General features: G+C 42.4%; 1 protein-coding gene across 1 annotated transcript; it reads left to right on the forward strand.

Annotated features, from left to right (window-relative positions):
• Positions 1-149: 149 nt before the first annotated feature.
• On the forward strand, positions 150-16681 carry LOC139550877 (zinc finger protein 644-like). The gene is made up of 7 exons (XM_071362112.1): positions 150-387; positions 1080-1181; positions 8447-11042; positions 14217-14786; positions 14953-15078; positions 15271-15376; positions 15646-16681. Exons 3-7 carry the CDS (start codon positions 8462-8464, stop codon positions 15839-15841), a joined length of 3579 nt encoding a protein of 1192 aa, XP_071218213.1. The 5' UTR covers positions 150-387; positions 1080-1181; positions 8447-8461; the 3' UTR covers positions 15842-16681.
• The last annotated feature ends 3869 nt before the right edge of the window (positions 16682-20550 follow it).

Here is a 20550-nt window from a genome sequence, read left to right on the forward strand (position 1 = left end):
TCCACTGCCGGCCAGTGGGCTTCCTCTCACTACCATATTTGGTAAAGAGTGGAAACGCCAAGCGGACGCTTCACATTTATACATCCGGTGAAATATCTGTCTTATTGTTATATCTATGGAGAAACGTTTGCCAGCTCAGATTAATCGGTAACTCAAAACATTATTAGCATTTTTTCGTTTTAACACAAAAATAATTAATGTATTGTAAAAATATATTTCGAATCAAGCTGCTCGATAGACCGTTCGTTTATTTATTTGACAACTAGCTAAATATCTAAGCCATAGGCCAGCTGATTGATTGGTGTGCCGCGCGTTGCGGCTGCCTCTTGACACCAAAACGACTGGCAGGTTTCAAAACAACATGCATTGAGTGTTGGCTATACAAAGGTACATGAAGATTTTATGCGTTATTTGAATATCCTGTAAAACGATGAGTGGGGGGGGTAGAATTAGTGGAAAAAATATTACAATGTTTATTAACAGGTAAGAGCTCACAACCGTAGCCTAGCTGACACGTTAATACACAGCGTGGATAAAGAGGCTGTGTAATTGTGTAAAACAAACAAAAAATATCAAACATTGGGAGTAAATATTTGTCTTGATTGCCAGTAATCATGTGCTACTATGACTTGAGTAGCTATAACTGTATCCGCAAGGTGTTCACAAACCCAAATGTGATCCAGACAGGGAGAAAAAGAGACATATATACATTGAATGGAAATGACCATCTAACATGTCAATGTATTCGATTTGAATAAAATAACCATTTCAAACCGGCTATCAGTAGCGTCCACCCAATCTTCTACCTATAATAAACTAGGTAGATGATCATCAACTCGGGATTTTTCATGCCGCCTATCTGGGACAAACCACTCTCACTTGCGGGGGAAGCTTATCACGGTGACAAACAGTTTATGAAAGATCACGGAAGTATAATGAAATGATTACTTACATTGTGAATGTTATATTATATCCATACTTCTACACTGGAAAAATGTTGTGCAATTAAAAAGTGCACTCATCAATGCATTTGTGTCGTTCTTGTATTCCCTCTCAAAAAAATGGTTTAACCTACGTAGACCAAGGAAAATGGCGACTGTAGAATGGATGGAAGACGAAAGTGAGCAATAATTCAATGCAACGATTAAAGTGCATATCGTTTGCATTTACACCGTTCAAAGGTAACGTTTCAAGTCTTCTCTAACAATATTGTTACCTCTCGGTATTGCTCAAACATGTCCGGTGTTTTTTGTGTGGTTTTGGTGGAGGTTTTTGTTTTGGTATGGACATTATGGACTGGGTAACGTTAGGCTATTACAAGCGTCCAACAACAGGAAGATTTAAAGAGAAGTAAAGCACCTTTGGATCTTTATGGGGCTCGAGGAACAATGTTGGTGCTCGAGTGTAAAGGTTGCGCTGTGTTTTGGCATAGCTGGGCTACAGTTCTACAACGCATAGCTAGAAAGTTTACTATAGAATGCATAACTGTCAACTGCTCATCAACAACGTTACCCATCGGTCTTGAGCAAGGGGTGATCGATTAGCATTTTATTATAAGATATATGTTGTGACATGCATGCATTTATGGCTTGCTTGACAGGTGTCCTTAAATGGGCATATTTAGCCCACTCATCGCTCACCTTGCTGTCGTCATGTACATGAAAAATAATATTTTTTTCTATTGAAAATGTATCTGTATATAGTGTTGTGGGTATTCAAACCCTAATGGGATGCTTACCAGGGGTGTATAGAGCCCCACAGTGGAGGTGTCATAATACCCATAAAACCTAGCGGGCAAAGAGGGAAATTGTTTTTCCACCATTCATTTTTCCCATAGGCGATTTTAGAAACACTTAAAATAAGGTCTGTGTTTCATGTAGGCTTACACTGGCGTAACGTTTTGATAACCATCTAAATCTCTCTTAGACAAGGTGACTTATCAATATATTTGGGTCTATTTACTCTCAGATTCGAAATGCTCATTAGCATCAAAGAAGACATCATGCAAGACTACAGATCCCTGCAAGCTCCTAGCTGAATCATCTCTCGCTGAAACCTTTGCTAAACTTGCACAAGACAGTTCACAGAATTGTCAGTTTAAAGAAATCTTGCCAATTTATTAATTACTACTGTTACCAACTGGCTCGTAACCCTTAACAAAGATGGAGACAACGCGGAGGTAAAACTATATACAAGTAACAATGGTGTGTGTGTGAAGTCAGTAGTGTAAGTGAGTAGATGCGTGCATAGATGGTGATAATGAGGGGTGCCAAAACAAACTAACACAAAGAAGCCACAAAATGCCGCAACCAAAAATAAGCATGTCTGCGTGGAGAGTCTCCTCAATGTATGGGGGAAAGGTGTATTTATCCCCGGGACACACCTGAGCCCAGAGGTGTTCCATTTCGCTGACGACCCTCCCAGCTCCGCCCACCGACATCCTATTAAGAAAAACGAGCAGAGAGAAAGAATTCGTCACCCCTCATAAAACCGGGGACCACCAAGGACACTGGTACACCACACCAACCAAAAAACTTGAAATGTAAATATTCAACAACAAATATATATATATATATAACACCAACAAAATACTGCTCTGGTTAACGCTAACCCATCTGCCACAGCCAACCTTGTCCTCCCCAGACCTCAGCAACCTTTGTGCACAGGAAGCAACGTTTAAGAGGGGGAGGGGAAACGAGGACAGCAGGGAACCAATGACAGGACAACACAAAATAAGCAGTAGCTGGTCACGTAAATGACACGCATACGTCACAACTCTGGGACCACATGCATAAGAAAATGCGTGTCCACTGATCAATAGGACCAGACGCGTTCAGGAACAGGGTGCACGAGAGAGAGAGTCAGCAATGGCATTATCAGACCCCCTGTTGTGCCGCACATCGAGATGGAAATCCCGTAAAAACAAACACCATCTCATTACCTCTGGTTAGGACACATCATAGACCTCATGGTGAGAGGGTTATGGTCGGCGTAGACCACATTAGGTACAACACCCGACCTGATGTACACCTCGAAGTGTTGTAGCGCCCATATGAGTGCTAGCACTTCAACTTCAACTTATAACAGTTAAACTTCTTTGAAGATAAACTAACGGGCCTCTTAACACCGGACACATCTGCCCCACAACCTGATTTGCAGAGGAATGACGAAGCCACGGGAGGAGCAGCCAGCACAGGAGGTGAGGTAAGCAGCCTCTCTGCGTCATCAAAAGCCTCCCACAGAGAGGAGACCAGACTTAAACCGACTTAGCTTTCAGCAAATCTGTCAGGGGAGCGACTATGGTAGAAAAGTTCCTACTGAAACGACGCTAATAACCAATCGTTCCCAAGAAACGCATCAGTTCTTTAGTGGTTGGCGGTGGAAAAGCACCAATAGCTACCACTTTAGCCCGAACAGGACGCACCTCACCCTGCCCAGCCACCTTACGAAGGTATGTATCTAACTGTCACCAGAGCAAACTCCCACTTTGCCAAGTTGATAGTGAGGCGAACCACAGCCAGGCGGTCGAACAAGGCTTGAATACGGGACAAATGCTCCTCAAGTATCTGCATAAACCAATACATCGTCCAGACAAACAGTGCCCCCGACCAGACCGGAGACAACCCTATTCATAAGGCGCTGTAAAGTGGCAGGTGCGTTCCGCAAGCCGAAACTCATAACCGAATACGAGTACAGCCCGGAGGGTGTAATAAGGGCAGATATTTTGCGTGCCTTACGCGTCAGTGGCACCTGCTCACAAACTTCGCTACTCCGACCTGATCAACGCAGTCCTCCATCCGAGGAAGAGGAAATTAATTTGGCTTAGTGACACTGTTTACCTTACGGTAGTCCGTACAAAATCTGTTTGTCCCATCCGGTTTACTGACCAAGCTACAGGGAAAAGCCCAGCTGGAGAAAGAAGGCTCTGCAATATCACTCTCCAGCATGTACCTGATCTCAGCTTCCAAACAACTCTGTTTCTCTGAAGAAACTATAGAACGTCTGACGGATGAGGTCAGCATCCCCAACGCCAATATCGTGTTCTATCAAGTTTGTACGTGTCGGCGTATCAGAAATCTAAACTGGAAAACTCCGAATCAGACCGACCAACTCGTCTCGCCTATCAGCAGGTAGATGAGCGAGAAGGCGATCTAAAACATCCAGTTTCTGAATTTTTCAATCTACCCTGCAGTATGCAATCGTCGGGACCAGGGACATCCTCCTCACCATGCAAGGGCATAGCATGACAAAAAGAAGAACCCAGCGATGTAACAGTACCGAACAAAAGCTTGCCGCCACTGGACGCCGGAGCAGTGGAAACACTTTCTCTGGAGTGATGTATCATGCTTCACCATGTGGCAGTCCAATGGACGAATCTGGGTTTGGCAGATGCCAGGAGAATGCTACCTGCCCCAATACATAGTGCCAACTGTAAAGTTTGGTGGAGGAGGAATAATGGTCTGGGGCTGTTTTTCATGGTTTGTGCTGGGCCCCTTAGCTCCAGTGAAGGGAAATCTTAACGCTACAGTATACAATGACATTCTAGACGATTCTGTGCTTCCAGCTTTGTGGCAACAGTTTGGGGAAGGCCATTTCCTGTTTCAGCATAACAATGCCCCCGTGCAGAAAGCGAGGTCCATACAGAAATGGTTTGTCGATAGGTGTGGTAGAACTTGACTGGCCTGCACAGAGCCCTGACCTCACCCTCATTGAATACCTTTGGGATGAATTGGAACGCTGATTGCGAGCCAGGCTTAATCGTCCAACATCAGTGCCCGACCTCACTAATGCGCTTGTGGCTGAATGGATCAAGTCCCTGCAGCAATGTTCCAACATCTAGTGGAAAGCCTTCCCAGAAGAGTGGAGGCTGTTATAGCAGCTGGGGCCATGCTGAAACATGAGGCGGATGAATGGCACGACAATGGGCCTCAGGATCTTGTCACAGCATCTCTGTGCATTTAAATTGCCATAGATAAAATTCAATTGTGTTTGTTGTCATTAGCTTATGCCTGCCCATACCGTAACCCCACTGCCACCATGGGGCACTCTGACACCAGCAAACAGCTCGCCTACCTGACGCCATACACTTGAAAGGTCTGCGGTTGTGAGGCCAGTTGGACGTAGTGCCAAATTTTCTAACACAACATTGGAGGTGGCTTATGGTAGAGAAATGAACATTCAATTCTCTGGCAACAGCTCTGGTGGACATTCCTGCAGTCTGCATGCCAATTCCACGCTCCTTTAAAGCTTGAGACATATATGGCATTGTGTTTTGTGGCCTTTTATTGTTCCAAGCACAAGGTGCACCTATGTAATGATCATGCTGTTTAATAATTTTCTTGATATGCCACACTTGTCAAATTGCTCACTAACAGGGATGTAAACAAATTTGTGCACAACATTTTAGAGAAATAAGCTGTTTGTGTATATGGAACATTTCTGGGATATTTTATTTCAGCTCATGAAACAAGGGACCAACACTTTACATGTTACATTTTACATTTTTGTTCAGTATACAGTACAAGTAAAAAGTTTGGACACCTACTCATTCAAGGGTTTTTCGTTATTTTTACAGTTTTCTACAATTTACAACTATGAAATAACACATGAAATCATGTAGTAACCAAAGAAGTGTTAAACAAATCAAAATATATTTTAGATTCTTCAAAGTTGCCACCCTTTGTCTTGATGATAGCTTTGCACACTCTCTCAATGAAGCTGGTCTCTCAACCAGCTTCATGAGGAATGCTTTTCCAACAGTCTTGAAGGAGTTCCCACATATGCTGAGCACTTGTTAGCTGCTTTTCCTTCACTCTGCGGTCTAATTCATCCCAAACCATCTCAATTGGGTTGAGGTCGGGGGATTGTGGAGGCCAGGTCATCTGATGCAGCACTCCATCACTCTCCTTCTTGGTCAAATAGCCCTTACACTGCCTGGAGGTGTGTTTTGGGTCATTTTCCTGTTGAAAAACAAATGATAGTCCCATTAAGTGCAAACCAGTTGGGATGGTGTATTGCTGCAGAATGCTGTGGTAGCCATGCTGGTTAAGTGTGCCATGAATTCTAAATAAATCACAGACAGTGTCACCAGCAAAGCACCATCACACCACCCCCTCATGCTTCACGGTGTCCTTTAGTAGTGGCTTTGCAGCAATTCGACCATGGTCTTAAGAGGCTTTTAAACAGCTTCTACCCCCAAGCCATAAGACTCTTGAACATCTAATCAAATGGCTACCCAGACTATTTGCGTTGGCCTCCCCCCTATTTTACGCTGCTGCCACTCTGTTTATTATCTATTTATAGTCACTTTAATAACTCTACCTACATGTACATATTACCTCAATTACCTCGACTAACCGCTGCCCCCGCACATTGACTCTGTACCGGTACCCCCTGTATATAGCCTCACTTGTTATTTTACTGCTGCTCTTTAATTATTTGTTTTATTTCTTATCTTTTTGGGGTATTTTTCTTAACTGCATTGTTGGTTAACGGCTTGTAAGTAAGCATTTCACTGTAAGGTCACTACACCTGTTGTATTCGGCGCATGTGACAATTTGATTTGATGAAGGCCTGATTCACGCAGTCTCCTCTGAACAGTTGATGTTGAGATGTGTCTGTTATTTGAACTCTGTGAAGCATTTATTGGGGCTGCAATCTGACACGGAACCCAAACCGGCTGCGCGCGTGCGCCATCGTGGATACATTTATTTTGTCCCCCCCCACACCAAACGCGATCACGACACGCAGGTTAAAATATCAAAACAAACTCTGAACCAATTATATTAATTTGTGGACAGGTTGAAATGCATTAAACATTTATGGCAATTTAGCTAGTTAGCCTGCACTTGCTAGCTAATTTGTCCTATTTAGCTAGCTTGCTGTTGCTAGCTAATTTGTCCTGGGATATAAACATTGAGTTGTTATTTTACCTGAAATGCACAAGGTCCTCTACGCCGCCAAGTAATCCACACAAAACGGTCAACCGAATCGTTGCCTTCCAGGCTTTTTCTTCTTCTGACTTTATATTGTGATTGGCAACTTTCATAAATTAGGTGCATTACCGCCACCGACCTCGTTCGTCTTTCAGTCACCCACGTGGGTATAACCAATGAGGAGATGGCACGTGGGTACCTGCTTCTATAAACCAATGAGGAGATGGGAGAGGCAGGACTTGCAGCGCGATCTGCGTCAGAAATAGAACAGATTTCTATTTTAGACCTTGGCAACGCAGACGCTCGCGAGCAGTGTGGGTGCATAATTGAATAACATGGATTTCTAAATGTATTTTGCAACGCTCCCGCACGCGACGCGAGCGGTTTGGTCAGCCTGTGAGGTGCAGGTAACTCTAATGAACTTATCCTCTGCAGCAGAGTGATCTCTGGGTCTCCCTTTCCTGTGGCAGTCCTCATGAGAGCCAGTTTCATCATAGCACTTGATGGTTTTTGCTAAATTTTCCGGATTGACTGACCTTCATGTCTTAGTAATGACGGACTGTAATTTCTCTTTGCTTATTTGAGCTGTTCTTGCCATAATATGGACTTGGTCTTTTACCAAATAGGGCTATCTTTTGTATACCACCCCTACCTTGTCACAACACAACTGATTGGTTCAAACGCATTAAAAAGGAAAGAAATTCCACAAATTAACCTTTAACAAGGCACACCTGTAAATTTAAATGCATTCCAGGTGACTTCCTCATCAAATGTATTTATTGGTCACATACACATGTTTCGTAGATGGTATTGCAGGTGTAGCGAAATGCTTGTGTTTCTAGCTCCAAAAGTGCAGTAATATCTAACAATTCACAACAATACACACAAACCTAAAAGTAAAACAATGGAATTAAGGAATATATAAATATTAGGATGAGCAATGTCGGAGTGGCATAGACTAAAATACAGTAGAATATACTATATACATATGAGATGAGTAAAGCAAAAATATGTAAACACTATTAAAGTGACTAGTGTTCCATTATTAGAGTAGCCAGTGATGTATATAGGGAAGAAGCTGGTTGAGAGAATGCAAAGTGTGCAAAGCTGTCATCAAGGCAAAGGGTGGCTACTTTGAAGAATCTCAAATATATTTAGATTGTTTAATACTGTTTTTGGTTACTACATGATTCCATATGTGTTATTTCATAGTTTTGATGTCTTCACTATCATTCTACAATGTAGAAAATAGTAAAAATAAAGAAAAACCCTTGAATGAGTTGGTGTGTCCAAAATGTTGACTGGTACTGTGCATAAATACAATTGAGATCATATTTTGCAGCAGCTCTCAGAAGTCATGTTTTTTTTTGCTGTGCACCATTAGCAGGCACCACTGGTGGTGGTAGAGAGTTCTTAAAGGAGAGGTACCATATTTGGCAAGTGTAGCCAGCTAGATGATTGATGGGCAAAGTAAACAACTTTCTGTTCTGTTTTTTTGTTTTTTTTCCTAGAGTTCAGCTGCAGAAATGTCTGATCTGACCGGTATTGATGAAGAAGAGAAAGATGCAGATCCTGTGATTGACCCTTTAGATCTCTTTCAAGATCTAATGAGAAATCAGACGCCCTTGTTTATAGAAACATTGGACAGACCTCAGACCTCTCCTCTGAGAGAAAATAGCAGTGTCCTTGATGTTCTCTCAAACACAAATGTGTTGTCTGTGAATGGACCTTTACACCAGGCCTTCGAATCAGATGAACTCAACAGCTTGTCAACAGAAAAGGAGGAGGAGAAGAGTATTACTCAGTTGAAGACTGTGCAGGACATTGACACTACAGGGATATGGGGTTTCGATGTAGAATCTTCAGAGAACTCAATGGATAATTATGAGGGTCCCCTGAGCTGGGACCCTCAGAGAGAATTCATGCAGTTTCTGTGGGACGACCACGATGATTCTCCCATGGAGGAGCCACCAATGGCAGATCCTCCCCCAAACAGCCAAAGGAGGAGGAAACGCAAAATGGACATGGTGGTCATGGTAGATCCCTCAGAGGAACTGTTCTCTGATTTGAGCCTCAAGTCAACAAAGGACGTATTTGATGAGGAGGATCTAGAAGAACCTGTTCCCATCAACAAGGTCCAATCCTTGAGAAAACGCTGCAAACCTCAATCACTGACGAGGAAGAAAGCACCGTATCCCAATGGAACTGTAGAGGCCATCAAGCAACTTATTTTCAACGCGCCTGCAAGAAATCCACATGAGAAAAGCGTGGCTCACAGGCTTAAAACGCTGAAAGGGAATCCACTGACTGACTCTTGTTCAGAGGAGGAGCCATTGTTTTTTCCTTGCACAAAGTGCAACATCAATTTCAAGGAGAAGAACCATTTGCACCGGCACATGAGGACTCACACAGATCCGCCCAGTCTGATCAACATTCCAAAGCCTTTTATATGCAGGGAGTGTGGACAGTCGTTCCGCTTTCGGAATTCTCTCCTTCGTCACATGACCATTCACCAGGAGAGAAGAGAGAGACTCATGGAGGAGATCAAGGGCATGAATGAATTGAAGGATGAGGGCACAGATGCAAGGCTACAGTGCCCCCAGTGCACTTTTGGAACAAATTGTCCAAATACATTTGTTCAACATGCCAAGACTCATGAGAAGGACAAGCGGTACTACGACTGTAAGAATTGTAACTATATGGCTGTGACTGTGTTGGAACTTGAGAGACACATGAACAAAGAACACAGTCTCTGTAAAAACCTGGACAAGCCAGATAAACCCAGAGTGTTTAGGTCAAAGGAAGATGATAAAACACCTCATTCCTACTCCTGTAACCATTGTTCTTATGGCACCTCAAGCAAAAACATCTTTAAAAATCATCTTGAGATTCGTCATAATCAGACATACGAGGAATATGACGTTTTCCAGAGTAGAGAAAGAAATGAGGATGCACAATCACCTTCTGAGAAGCACTTCCCCATTAGGAAACCCACAGTAGTAAATTCATTTTCTTCAGAGCTGACATCAAAATTATCTGTGAAAAAAATGGCTTTCAGAAAAAGAACAGATTTGCCTTGTGATTCAAATGACATTTCTGATCTTTTCAAAAAGGATAAGGTAGTTCACAGAGCGCAAAGAGGCTTCAAGTCTCAAACCACAGAGTCAAAACTTGACAAGTCAATAAATAATCTATTGTCTCGACAAAGACGTGACAAGCAGAGGGATGAAAAAAATGTCACCACAGGTTGTTTTTTTGTCGAGGGCACAAATGGTGACCATGATCATGATTTTGGACAAACATTGTCAGGAATTTCAGAAAGTCCAAATTCTTCTTCAAATGGCCACAAACATTTATTGGCATCTAAGTTGGAGAATAATATCTTAAATTCTGGCTGTGATTCCAGTTTAAGTGAAGGTAATAGTGTAGACCTCAACAGCAAACATGTCTCTAAACTTGTCGTAGAAATGCCAGTTATGAAAAAATCACCTTCCAAAAGAAAAATGTCCACCCCTTATCGCAATACCGTTGACCAGGATTCTTACTTAATTTTACCGAAACATTTGCAAAGTCAGAAAATGCAAAATATGGTGGAGGAGATGGAAGACAGTGATAATAAGGATGTCTTTCAGTATAGTGATGACACCACAAATGCCAACAATAAAGTTCCCGCTAAAAGTGAAATCAAGCAAGAGAAACCGTACATTGGTAATTCCTTTAGCAGAAGAATGTCTATGAAAGGAGTCCTTGGAACCTCTGCAGACCTGTTTGAGAAAGGTCAAAACAGGAATTCTCAGCAGAAGCCTGTTGTCAAGGAAGAGTGCATAGAAACACAGGTTTTTGGAGAGAACCTTGCGCCCAACTCGGTGCTACTAAGGGAATCCTTTTTAGATGCTGATTCAGAAGGGGGTGGGGAGCGGAAGACCTGTCCTTACTGTCCTGCAGAGTTCGAGTCAGGTGTGGGATTATCCAATCACGTGAGAGGGCATCTGCATAGAGTTGGACTGAATTACAATGCACGCCATGTGGTATCACGAGAGCAGGTGGCTTCTCAAGACAGGAAACCTCGCATTCGTCGAAAGATGGGTGCAATACGACTGAAAAAAGGTACTATTTTCCATTATCTTTTTCCTTTATTTTCCTTGATCTAAATTAATGTAGCATTGGGAGAAAATAAATCCATAAATCCAGCCATAGAGAATAACCTATCATCAAAAAAAGTGGTTTATAACATACACGATTAGAAGCATGAATATATATAGATCAAGCGTGACTAAATTCGAGCCCAGTAACTTTGCTCACCGCATCCTCCTTCGATTGTCTCGTCTCGGCTGCCACGAAAAGCCCCCACCTGCTGATCTGCACGAAGTGTGTGCGTGCCACTAGCGATGTACTTTGCTGGACATGCTAGCTGTTCTCGGTGGCGCATCATCACTTCAAAGGCATTCTGTCATGGTGTTATCGGTTGGCCTACTACTACTGGTAGTACCGGTAAAATTTAAGTTTATGAATCGCAAATCAATGTACAGCTGACACACTTCGATTTCATCAATAACATTTGACTTCAATTTGGTTGTTCAAAATACTATCAGCTTGCACTGTGTCTTTGCTGATGAATGCCCTGATCTCTGGGCAGTCAATTGGTAAAATGAAATTTTTGTTCCGTCTATTAATCACTTCTAATAGATCTGAAAATTATGCAATAACCATGAATTTAACCGACTGTTTATAATGAGGGAGGTCTCACGTTTAACCTGGACGCAATAAAAGAAACGTCCTCTCACTGTCAACTGTGTTTATTTTAAGCAAACTTAACATGTGTAAATATTTGTATGAACACAACAAGATTCAACAACTGAGACAAACTGAACAAGTTCCACAGACATGTGACTAACAGAAATAGAATAATGTGTCACTGAACAAAGGGGGGGGTCAAAATCAAAAGTAACAGTCAGTATCTGGTGCAGCCACCAGCTGAATTAAGTACTGCAGTGCATCTCCTCATGGACTGCACTAGATTTGCCAGTTCTTGCTGTGAGATGTTACCCCACTCTTCCACCAAGGCACCTGCAAGTTCCCAGGCATTTCTGGGGGGAATGGCCCTAGCCCTCACCCTCCGATCCAACAGGTCCCAGGCTCTTTGCTGGCCATGGCAGAACAGTGACATTCCTGTCTTGCAGGAAATCACGCACAGAACAAGCAGTATGGCTGGTGGTATTGTCATGTCAGGATGAGCCTGCAGGAAGGGTACCACATGAGGGAGAAGGATGTCTTCCCTGTAACGCACAGAGTTGAGATTGCCTGCAATGACAACAAGCTCAGTCCGATGATGCTGTGACACACCGCCCCAGACCATGACGGACCCTCCACCTCCAAATCGATCCCGCTCCAGAGCACAGGCCTCGGTGTAACGCTCATTCCTTCGACGATAAATGCGACTCCGACCATCACCCCTGGTGAGACAAAACCGCGACTCTTCAGTGAAGAGCACATTTTGCCAGTCGCGACTCGTCAGTGAAGAGCACTTTTGGCCAGTCCTGCCTGGTCCAGCAACGGTGGGTTTGTGCCCATAGGTGACGTTGTTGCCGGTGATGTCTGGTGAGGACCTGTCTTTACAACAGGCCTACAAGCCCTCAGTCCAGCCTCTCTCAGCCTATTGCGGACAGTCTGAGCACTGATGGAGGGATTGTGTGTTCCTGGTGTAACTCGGGCAGTTGTTGTTGCCATCCTGTACCTGTCCCGCAGGTGTGATGTTCGGATGTACCGATTCTGTGCAGGTGTTGTTACACGTGGTCTGCCACTGCGAGGACGATCAGCTGCCCGTCCTGTCTCCCTGTAGCGCTGTCTTAGGCGTCTCACAGTAGAGACATTGCAATTTATTGCCCTGGCCACATCTGCAGTCCTCATGCCTCCTTGCAGCATGCCTAAGGCACGTTCAAGCAGATGAGCAGGGACCCTGGGCATCTTTCTTTTGGTGTTTTTCAGAGTCAGTAGAAAGGCCTCTTTAGTGTCCTAAGTTTTAATAACTATGACCTTAATTGCCTACCATCTGTAAGCTGTTAGTGTGAAAACATAAACTGTAAGCTGTTAGTGTGAAAACATAAACCTGGAAAGAAGAGAGAAAATAGAATCGGACAAAAACTAAAACAGATTTTAAAGGGCCCTACCTAATAATAATTTTAAATACATTTAGGCTATGTTAAATCAGAAAGATAATACTTAAGACTGATATAACCCTTTTATTTGTTCAATTTAACCTTTAATACATTTTCAAGATAATGTGGGCTATTTACTTCATATTTCAGTTTTAATAAAATACATAATTTGAAGAACAAACATTACGGCAATGCATATATTGCAGTAAAACTGTAAATAAGTGACATTAAAGAGATTTTTTTGAGGATTTTACATTTTGTGGTCGTGTCTTCCAAGTTGTTTCCGCGGGTCGCAAATAGCAAAATTAGCATGACACAAGCTGAATTAAATGTAAAAGGCTAAATAAAAAGCGTGGGGTACACATGTTAACATTTCACAGAGATACGCTTGTTTTTGTGAGAAGTCTTTGAAAAATAACAGGAACATCGTATTAATATGAACAGCGTATACTAAAATATGAAAATACTACGTCTTGTTTCAAAATCATCATCTAGCTTACCTTTTTATATATTGGTTTTATGTCCTCCGGATTTGAGAAGAAAGATGACGAGTTCAATGGTGAACCTAACCTGTCTGTAACCTTAATTCTCACACAGCATCCAGCCTAGCTGATGCCATGCTATTTTCCTGATTTATGACCACTTTTTTTCTCTGTTCTCCATTGATTTAAGCACCCTAATTTTGACCCTTCTTAGAGGATTATCTACACAAGTAACATGTTATTTTAACCATTGTTCAAAAGATGCGTTTTTGAATGGACACCCTACAATACACTGAATAAATACATTTTCAGTCATTTAAATTGTAAAGTCTTAATACACATTACCACAACACATTTTTCCAATATGAGGTCAACTCAAACTATTCATTAATTTCACTGTGTATTTCGGATGGAATCAAGACATTAGAATGTACCAGAAGCCACCAAAAACTCCTCGCCCTCCGGCCCAGGGAATCTGGCTGGTTACTTATCATATTTGCCTAGCTACTCTATGTACTTGTGGAAAACATTAGTCAATAATTCGTTTTTTTAGTCTTTAATTTTGAATGGGGATGGGAACTAATTTCCTTGGCATACAAAGAATGTTTTGACCAATTATTTCTGCTGTGTTGCTATGTTTTCAGAACCCAAGTTTGGGTCTGAGGGCGCTCCTGTCCGAGGGCACTCCTGTCCACTATGTGGGGACTCTTTTGATAATAAGACTGGGCTATCTAACCATGTTCGGGGCCATCTGAAACGGCTCGGAAAAACCATTGCCACTAAGTCCAAGTCCCCAATGTTGTTGCTCCGAGAGCTGATGCGTGACAAGAGAGAGTTCCAGAGAGCTCTGCAGATTCTGGGCAAGAAACGGATCCCCTCCCATTCCAGAATCGCCTCAAAGCAGGTCACCTCGAATCACCTGACACCCCCTAAACGGAATCCCATTCAGAACCTCTACAACAATGCCAAACCACTGGTGCCCATGTATTCTCTGTCAGGGGAAACATTGGATAAGAAACAGGCAGAGACTAAGTTGGAGGTAAAGGGTTCACTCTCGAGTGCCTTGATAGGAATTCTGAAGAAGAGGAAGTGTCAGGAGGACTCAAAGTTGAGGACTTCATCTCAAACGGCAAGAAGCGCCCTGGCAGTTTCCTCCGCCAGCGAGTACAGTAGAGGAGCACAAGTCAACTCAACACTCTCAAACTCTACATCGGGTGAGACCAAGGCTAAATGTAATGTTTGGGATAAAGGGCTGTTAGTTAACCAAAGACAAAATGTTAGCATGAAAGATGTGAATGCCAAATGGATTATGTTTGCGTGTAAAACCATTGCCGATGTGGTCAAAAATGTGACTGATTTTCATTCAATATTGTTTCACAGAGAAAGGTGAATTCAACAGGAAGGTGTGTGTCCATTGCAATGCAACCTTCCACAGCGGTGTTAGTCTGTCCAATCACTTGCGGGCATACGCAAAACGAAAGATCACTGCCTTGCTGGAGGGAACAAGTAAGTGCCTTCGCATCGTCAGCGGCACATGTTCACAAAGTAACATCACTACTGCACATTTCTTATGCGAACACAATGATTTCCTTAATGTCACTGCCTCACACAGACTCCCTGCCTAAGTGCACACATGGTCACCAGTCAAGACTGAACTTACTTGAGCCTATTGCTCTTGCCTTGTTCTTAATGTTTCAGCGTATGACTGTAAACAAAGGAGGCAGAGATCAAGGCCTGGTTCCAAGAAGAAGATGTCCCCCACTATGCCACATGCACCAGAGGAGATGTATAGACTAACCTGCAGGTACTCTGTACCTCATCTTATATGTCACAAAGTTTGACCCCATACTGTCTATGTCATTGGTGTAAATTATTGTATTATTCATTTACATTTTTACTACTCAGATTTTAAGTTGGGGCGAAGCTCTATTCAATGCATTATTTGTAGTGATGCTTTAAAAGGAATGTTAAGTTGACCAAAGATATTTGCTTTCAAAAAGTTGGTTGAAGCTTCTACTGTCTTTGAGGCCCACTTCTGAATGGGGGGTCTTACTTTGTTTGGATCCTCTGCAGATTCTGTGACCTGGTCTTCCAGGGCCCCTTGTCGGTCCAGGAGGACTGGATAAAGCATCTACAAAGGCACATTATGAACGCCAGTGTCCCCCACACAGGAGCAGGCATGAGGGAGGTCACCTCACTGCCCAGGGACCCGTCCTACCCCACCTCTGACAGACAGACCCCGTCACTGGCAACTCACACTGCCTCCTAAGCCAAGGTTTTTAAAAAAGTATATATTTTGGTTCACCTGAGTGTATGTGTTTGTACATTGGATGTTCCTTCAGTTTTATACAGTCATAATTGAAGAAAAAAAAATGGCCACTATTACAACACACCATTTCAGGAGTTTGACTACCTAATCTCTTAAAACACATTTTTATTTTTGGTATATTGTTACATTTTATTAGCATTTTAAATGTCCCATGTTAGGAATATGATTCCATGTGGGCTGACTGTTTTCTTGTGTTTATGCAGTAATGTCGTGTGGAAGCCATTTCCAATAGAGACAACTCTTACCTCAGATTACTCAATTCTCTGTCCATTTGGTCCAGTTTGGGGACACCCTTTATCTGTATAATAATATATTTACATTTGTTGCTACACATGAAAATGGGACAAATACAATCTTCTTCTGTATTCAAATCATGATCATATTGCTACCATTTGTTTATGCGTGGTTCTGGGGGAAAAAATTTGATAGGAAATCTGCCTGAGGATTAGTTGATGACTATCAATATTGGTAAGTATGGCGTGTGAGTTAATCACAGAATTTAAGGATCAAAACACGGATGACATTTTTTGGGCGGTGTGAGAGAGTGTCACAAACAGCAGTTATCTGCATAAGAACTCAGACTCCTAAATGAATAGGGTTTATCAGTCACAGTTTGTGTTCTCGATGATGCAGTCACAGCGTGGATTGTTGCTGCCTTTCATGAATAACTGTCACCTGTATTTAATGTTTTTAAATAATTTGTTTAAATGTATATCATACCGATATTATGCTGAAACAATTTTTTGATGTTCTAAATAAACTATGGTTTTGTCATCTGGATTGACCTGTTGGTGTTTTCTTTAGCAGTGGCCCACTGTTGTACTGAACAAAAATATAAACGCAACATGTAAAGTGTTGGTCCCATGTTTCATGAGCTGAATAAAAGATCACAGAAATGTTCCATACACCAGTGGTGTAAAGTGCTTAAGTAAAACTACTTTAAAGTACTACTTAAGCAGACTCTCTAAACACAAATGCTTCGTTTGTAAATTGGAGTGTGCCTCTGGCTATACGTAAATGAATAAAACAAGAAAATCGTGCTGTCCGGTTTGCTTAATATAAAGAATGTGAAATGATTTATACTTCTACTTTTGGTACTTAAGTATATTTTAGCAATTACATTTACTTTTGATACTTACTGTAAGTATTTTTAAAACCCAATACTTTGACTTTTACTGGAGTTGTATTTTACTGGTTGACTTTCACTTGAATCATTGTCTATTATGGTATCTTTACTTTTACTGAAGTATGACAATTGGGTACTTTTTCCACCACTGCCATACACACAAAAAGCTTTTTTCTCTCAAATTATGTACAAATGTGTTTATGCACAAATGACATAGCATTTTATCCTATGTCAAGATAATCCATCCACCTGATTAAACATCATTATACAGGTGCACCTAAAAGGCCACTGCAGTTTTTTAACACAACACAATGCCACGAGTTTTGAGGGAGAATGCAATTGGCATGTTGACTGCAGGAATGTCCACCAGAGCTGTTGCCAGATAATTTAATGTTAATTTCTCTACCATAAGCCACCTCCAATGTTGTTTTAGAGAATTTGACAGTACGTCCAACCGGCCTCACAACCACAGACCACGTGTAACCACGCCAGCCCAGGACCTCCACATCTGGCTTCTTCCCCTGCTGGATCGTCTGAGGGGGCAGGGGGTGCTGAGGACTATTTCTGTCTGTAATAAAGCCCTTTTGTTGGGAAAACTCCTTCTGATTGGCTGGACCTGTCTCCCCAGTGGGTGGGCCTATGCCCTCCCAGGCTCACCCATGGCTGCGCCCCTGCCCAGTCATGTGAAATCCATAGATTAGGGCCTAATTTATTTAAATTGACTGATTTTCCTATATGAACTGTAATTCAGCAAAATATTTGAAATTGTTGCATGTTGTGTTTAAATGTTTGTTCAGTATAGTTTGTCTATGGCTGCGTTACAGGTGGACTTGGCTATATGACATAGATGCAGAAAGTAAACAGCATAGTGGGTCGATTTCTGCAACAGGTAAGAGAGTTGAGGCTCAACTTCTCAGCTGTTTTGGTCCCATGCACAGAAGTCTTGCATCTCAATCATCTCAATAGCTGCGATGCTACTCGTGGCAATTTTGCTGTCTACATTTAACACTGGCAGCCCTATTCTTTTGCCCAATTATTGGATAACTATCTGATTGGTCAAAATACCAATTAGTGCAGCATTTCTCAAACTCGGTCCCCAGGACCATAAGGTGCACACGTTTTGGTTTTAGCCCTAACACTACACAGCTGATTGAAATGATCAAATTTTGATGATTAGTTGATTATTTGAATCAGCTGTGTAGTGCTAGGGCAAAAACCAAGGACCGAGTTAGGGAAACCCTGAATTAGCGGCAAAAGGATCGTTATTACGCTGCCTGTGTAAACGCAGCCATTGTGGAAAGATTGCTGTCATCCATTAACTAGGGGCTTGATTCAATCCGTAGCGCTAAAGATTTGCGCTACTCTGCATTCAATAATATCTATTGAAATCATTTCCAACTGAAAAATAAAAGTCCACAGTTAAATATGGGTGTTCATGCATGACATTTTCCACATATAACAAAATGACTACAAGTTCCCAACTACTTGATATCTAATGGATCTCTCACACTCAAGTAAAACAGGTATTCTGTATTAGTTCAGGATAAGCGAAGTGGAGATGTTGTTTCCTACCTTCACCACCTGGGGGAGGCCCGTCAGGAAGTCCAGGACCCAATTGCACAGGGCGGGGTTGAGACCAGGGCCTTATTAAGCTTAATGATAAGCTTGGAGGGTACGATGGTATTGAATGCTGAGCTGTAGTCAATGAACAGCATTCTTACATAGGTATTCCTCTTGTCCAGATGGGATAGGGCAGTGTGATGGTGATTGCATCATCTGTGGACCTATTGGGGAGGTAAACAAATTGAAGTAGGTCTAGAGTGACAGGTAAGGTGGAGGTGATATGATCCTTGACTAGTCTCACTTAGCACTTCATGATGACAGAAGTGAGTGTTACAGGGCGATAGTGTTACAGGGCGATTTAGTTCAGTTACATTTGCATTCTTGGGTACAGGAACAATGGTGGCCATCTTGAAGCATGTGGAGACAGCAGACTGGGATAGGGAGAGATTGAAAAGCAAGCAAGACGTCAGTGTCCGGGACGTGGCTGGTTTTCCTTTTGTAGTCCGTGATTGTGTGTAGACCCTGCCACATACGTCTCGTGTCTGAGTTGTTGAATTACGACGCCACTGTGTCTCTATATGGACATTTTGCTTGTTTGATTGCCTTGCAGAGGGAATAACTACACTGTTTGTATTCAGCCATATTCCCAGTCACCTTTCCATGGTTAAATGCGGTGGTTCATGCTTTCAATTTTGCGCGAATGCCACCATCTATCCACAGTTTCTGGTCAGGGTAGGTTTTAATAGTCACAGTGGGTACAACATATCCTATACACTTCCTTATAAATTCACTCACAGAATCAGCGTATACGTCAACATTATTCTCTGAGGCTACCGGGAACATATCCCGGTCCGTGTGATCAAATCAATCTTGAAGCGTGGATTCCGATTGGTCATACCAGCGTTGAATAGTCCTGAGCACGGGTACTTCCTGTTTGAGTTTCTGCCTATAGGAAGGGAGGAGCAAAATTGAGTCATGATCAGATTTTACAAAAGGAGGGCAGGGGAGGGCCTTGTATGCACCGCGGAAGTTAGAGTAGCAGTGATCCAGTGTTTTTCCAACACGAGTGCTACAGTCAATATGCTGATAGAATTTAGGTAGCCTTGTTCTCAAATTTGCTTTGTTAAAATCCACAGCTACAATAAATGCAGGCTCAGGATATATGGTTTCCAGTTTGCATAAAGTCCAATGAAGTTCCTTGAGGCCAGTCGTGGTATCGGCTTGAGGGGGGATATACACGGCAGTGACAATAACCCAAGAGAATTCCCTTGGGAGATAATATGGCTGGCATTTGATTGTGAGGAATTCTAGGTCAGGTGAGCAAAAGGACTTCAGTTCCTGTATGTTGTTACAATTACACCATGAGTTGTTAATCATGAAACATACCCCCCCACCGCCCTTCTTCTTCCCGGAGATATGTTTATTCCTGTCGGCGAGACGCAAAAAGAATCCAGGTGGCTGTATCGACTATTTACATTTACATTTTACATTTACATTTACATTTACATTTACATTATGAAAGCATATCCTGAGAGAGTCATGTTTCTGTGAAACAGAGTATGTTACAATCCTTGATGTCTCTCTGCAAAGCAACCCTTGCCCTGATTTCGTCGACCTTGTTCTCTAGAGACTGGACATTAGTGAGTAATATACTCGGAAGCGGTGGGTGGTATGCGCGCCCCTGTCTTTCTCTTTTCCAGCGGCGTTGTTTTGGGTAAGCCTCTGGAATCAGTTAAAATGCCCTGGGTAGTTAAGACAAAGGATCCGCTTCGGGAAAGTCGTATTCCTGGTCGTAGTGCTGGTAAGTTGACATCGCTCTGATATCCAATAGTTCTTCCCAGCTGTAAGTAATAACACTTAAGATATTCAGGGCTAACAATGTAAGAAACAATACAGAAAGAAACGAAATACTGCAGTTTCCTAAGGACTAGAAGCGAGAATGCCCTCTCTTTCGGCGTCA

The sequence above is a fragment of the Salvelinus alpinus genome, chromosome 23 (genome assembly GCF_045679555.1).
Source record: "Salvelinus alpinus chromosome 23, SLU_Salpinus.1, whole genome shotgun sequence".
NCBI lineage: Eukaryota > Metazoa > Chordata > Actinopteri > Salmoniformes > Salmonidae > Salvelinus > Salvelinus alpinus.

What these genes read in the sequence shown, in the direction of transcription:
- LOC139550877 (XM_071362112.1), top strand. Translation starts at nt 8,462, where the DNA reads ATGTCTGATCTGACCGGTATTGATGAAGAAGAGAAAGATGCAGATCCT. An exon ending in TGCAATACGACTGAAAAAAG is followed by an intron (nt 11,043 to 14,216) that starts GTACTATTTTCC and finishes CTATGTTTTCAG; the next exon opens with AACCCAAGTTTGGGTCTGAG. An exon ending in ACTCTCAAACTCTACATCGG is followed by an intron (nt 14,787 to 14,952) that starts GTGAGACCAAGG and finishes ATTGTTTCACAG; the next exon opens with AGAAAGGTGAATTCAACAGG.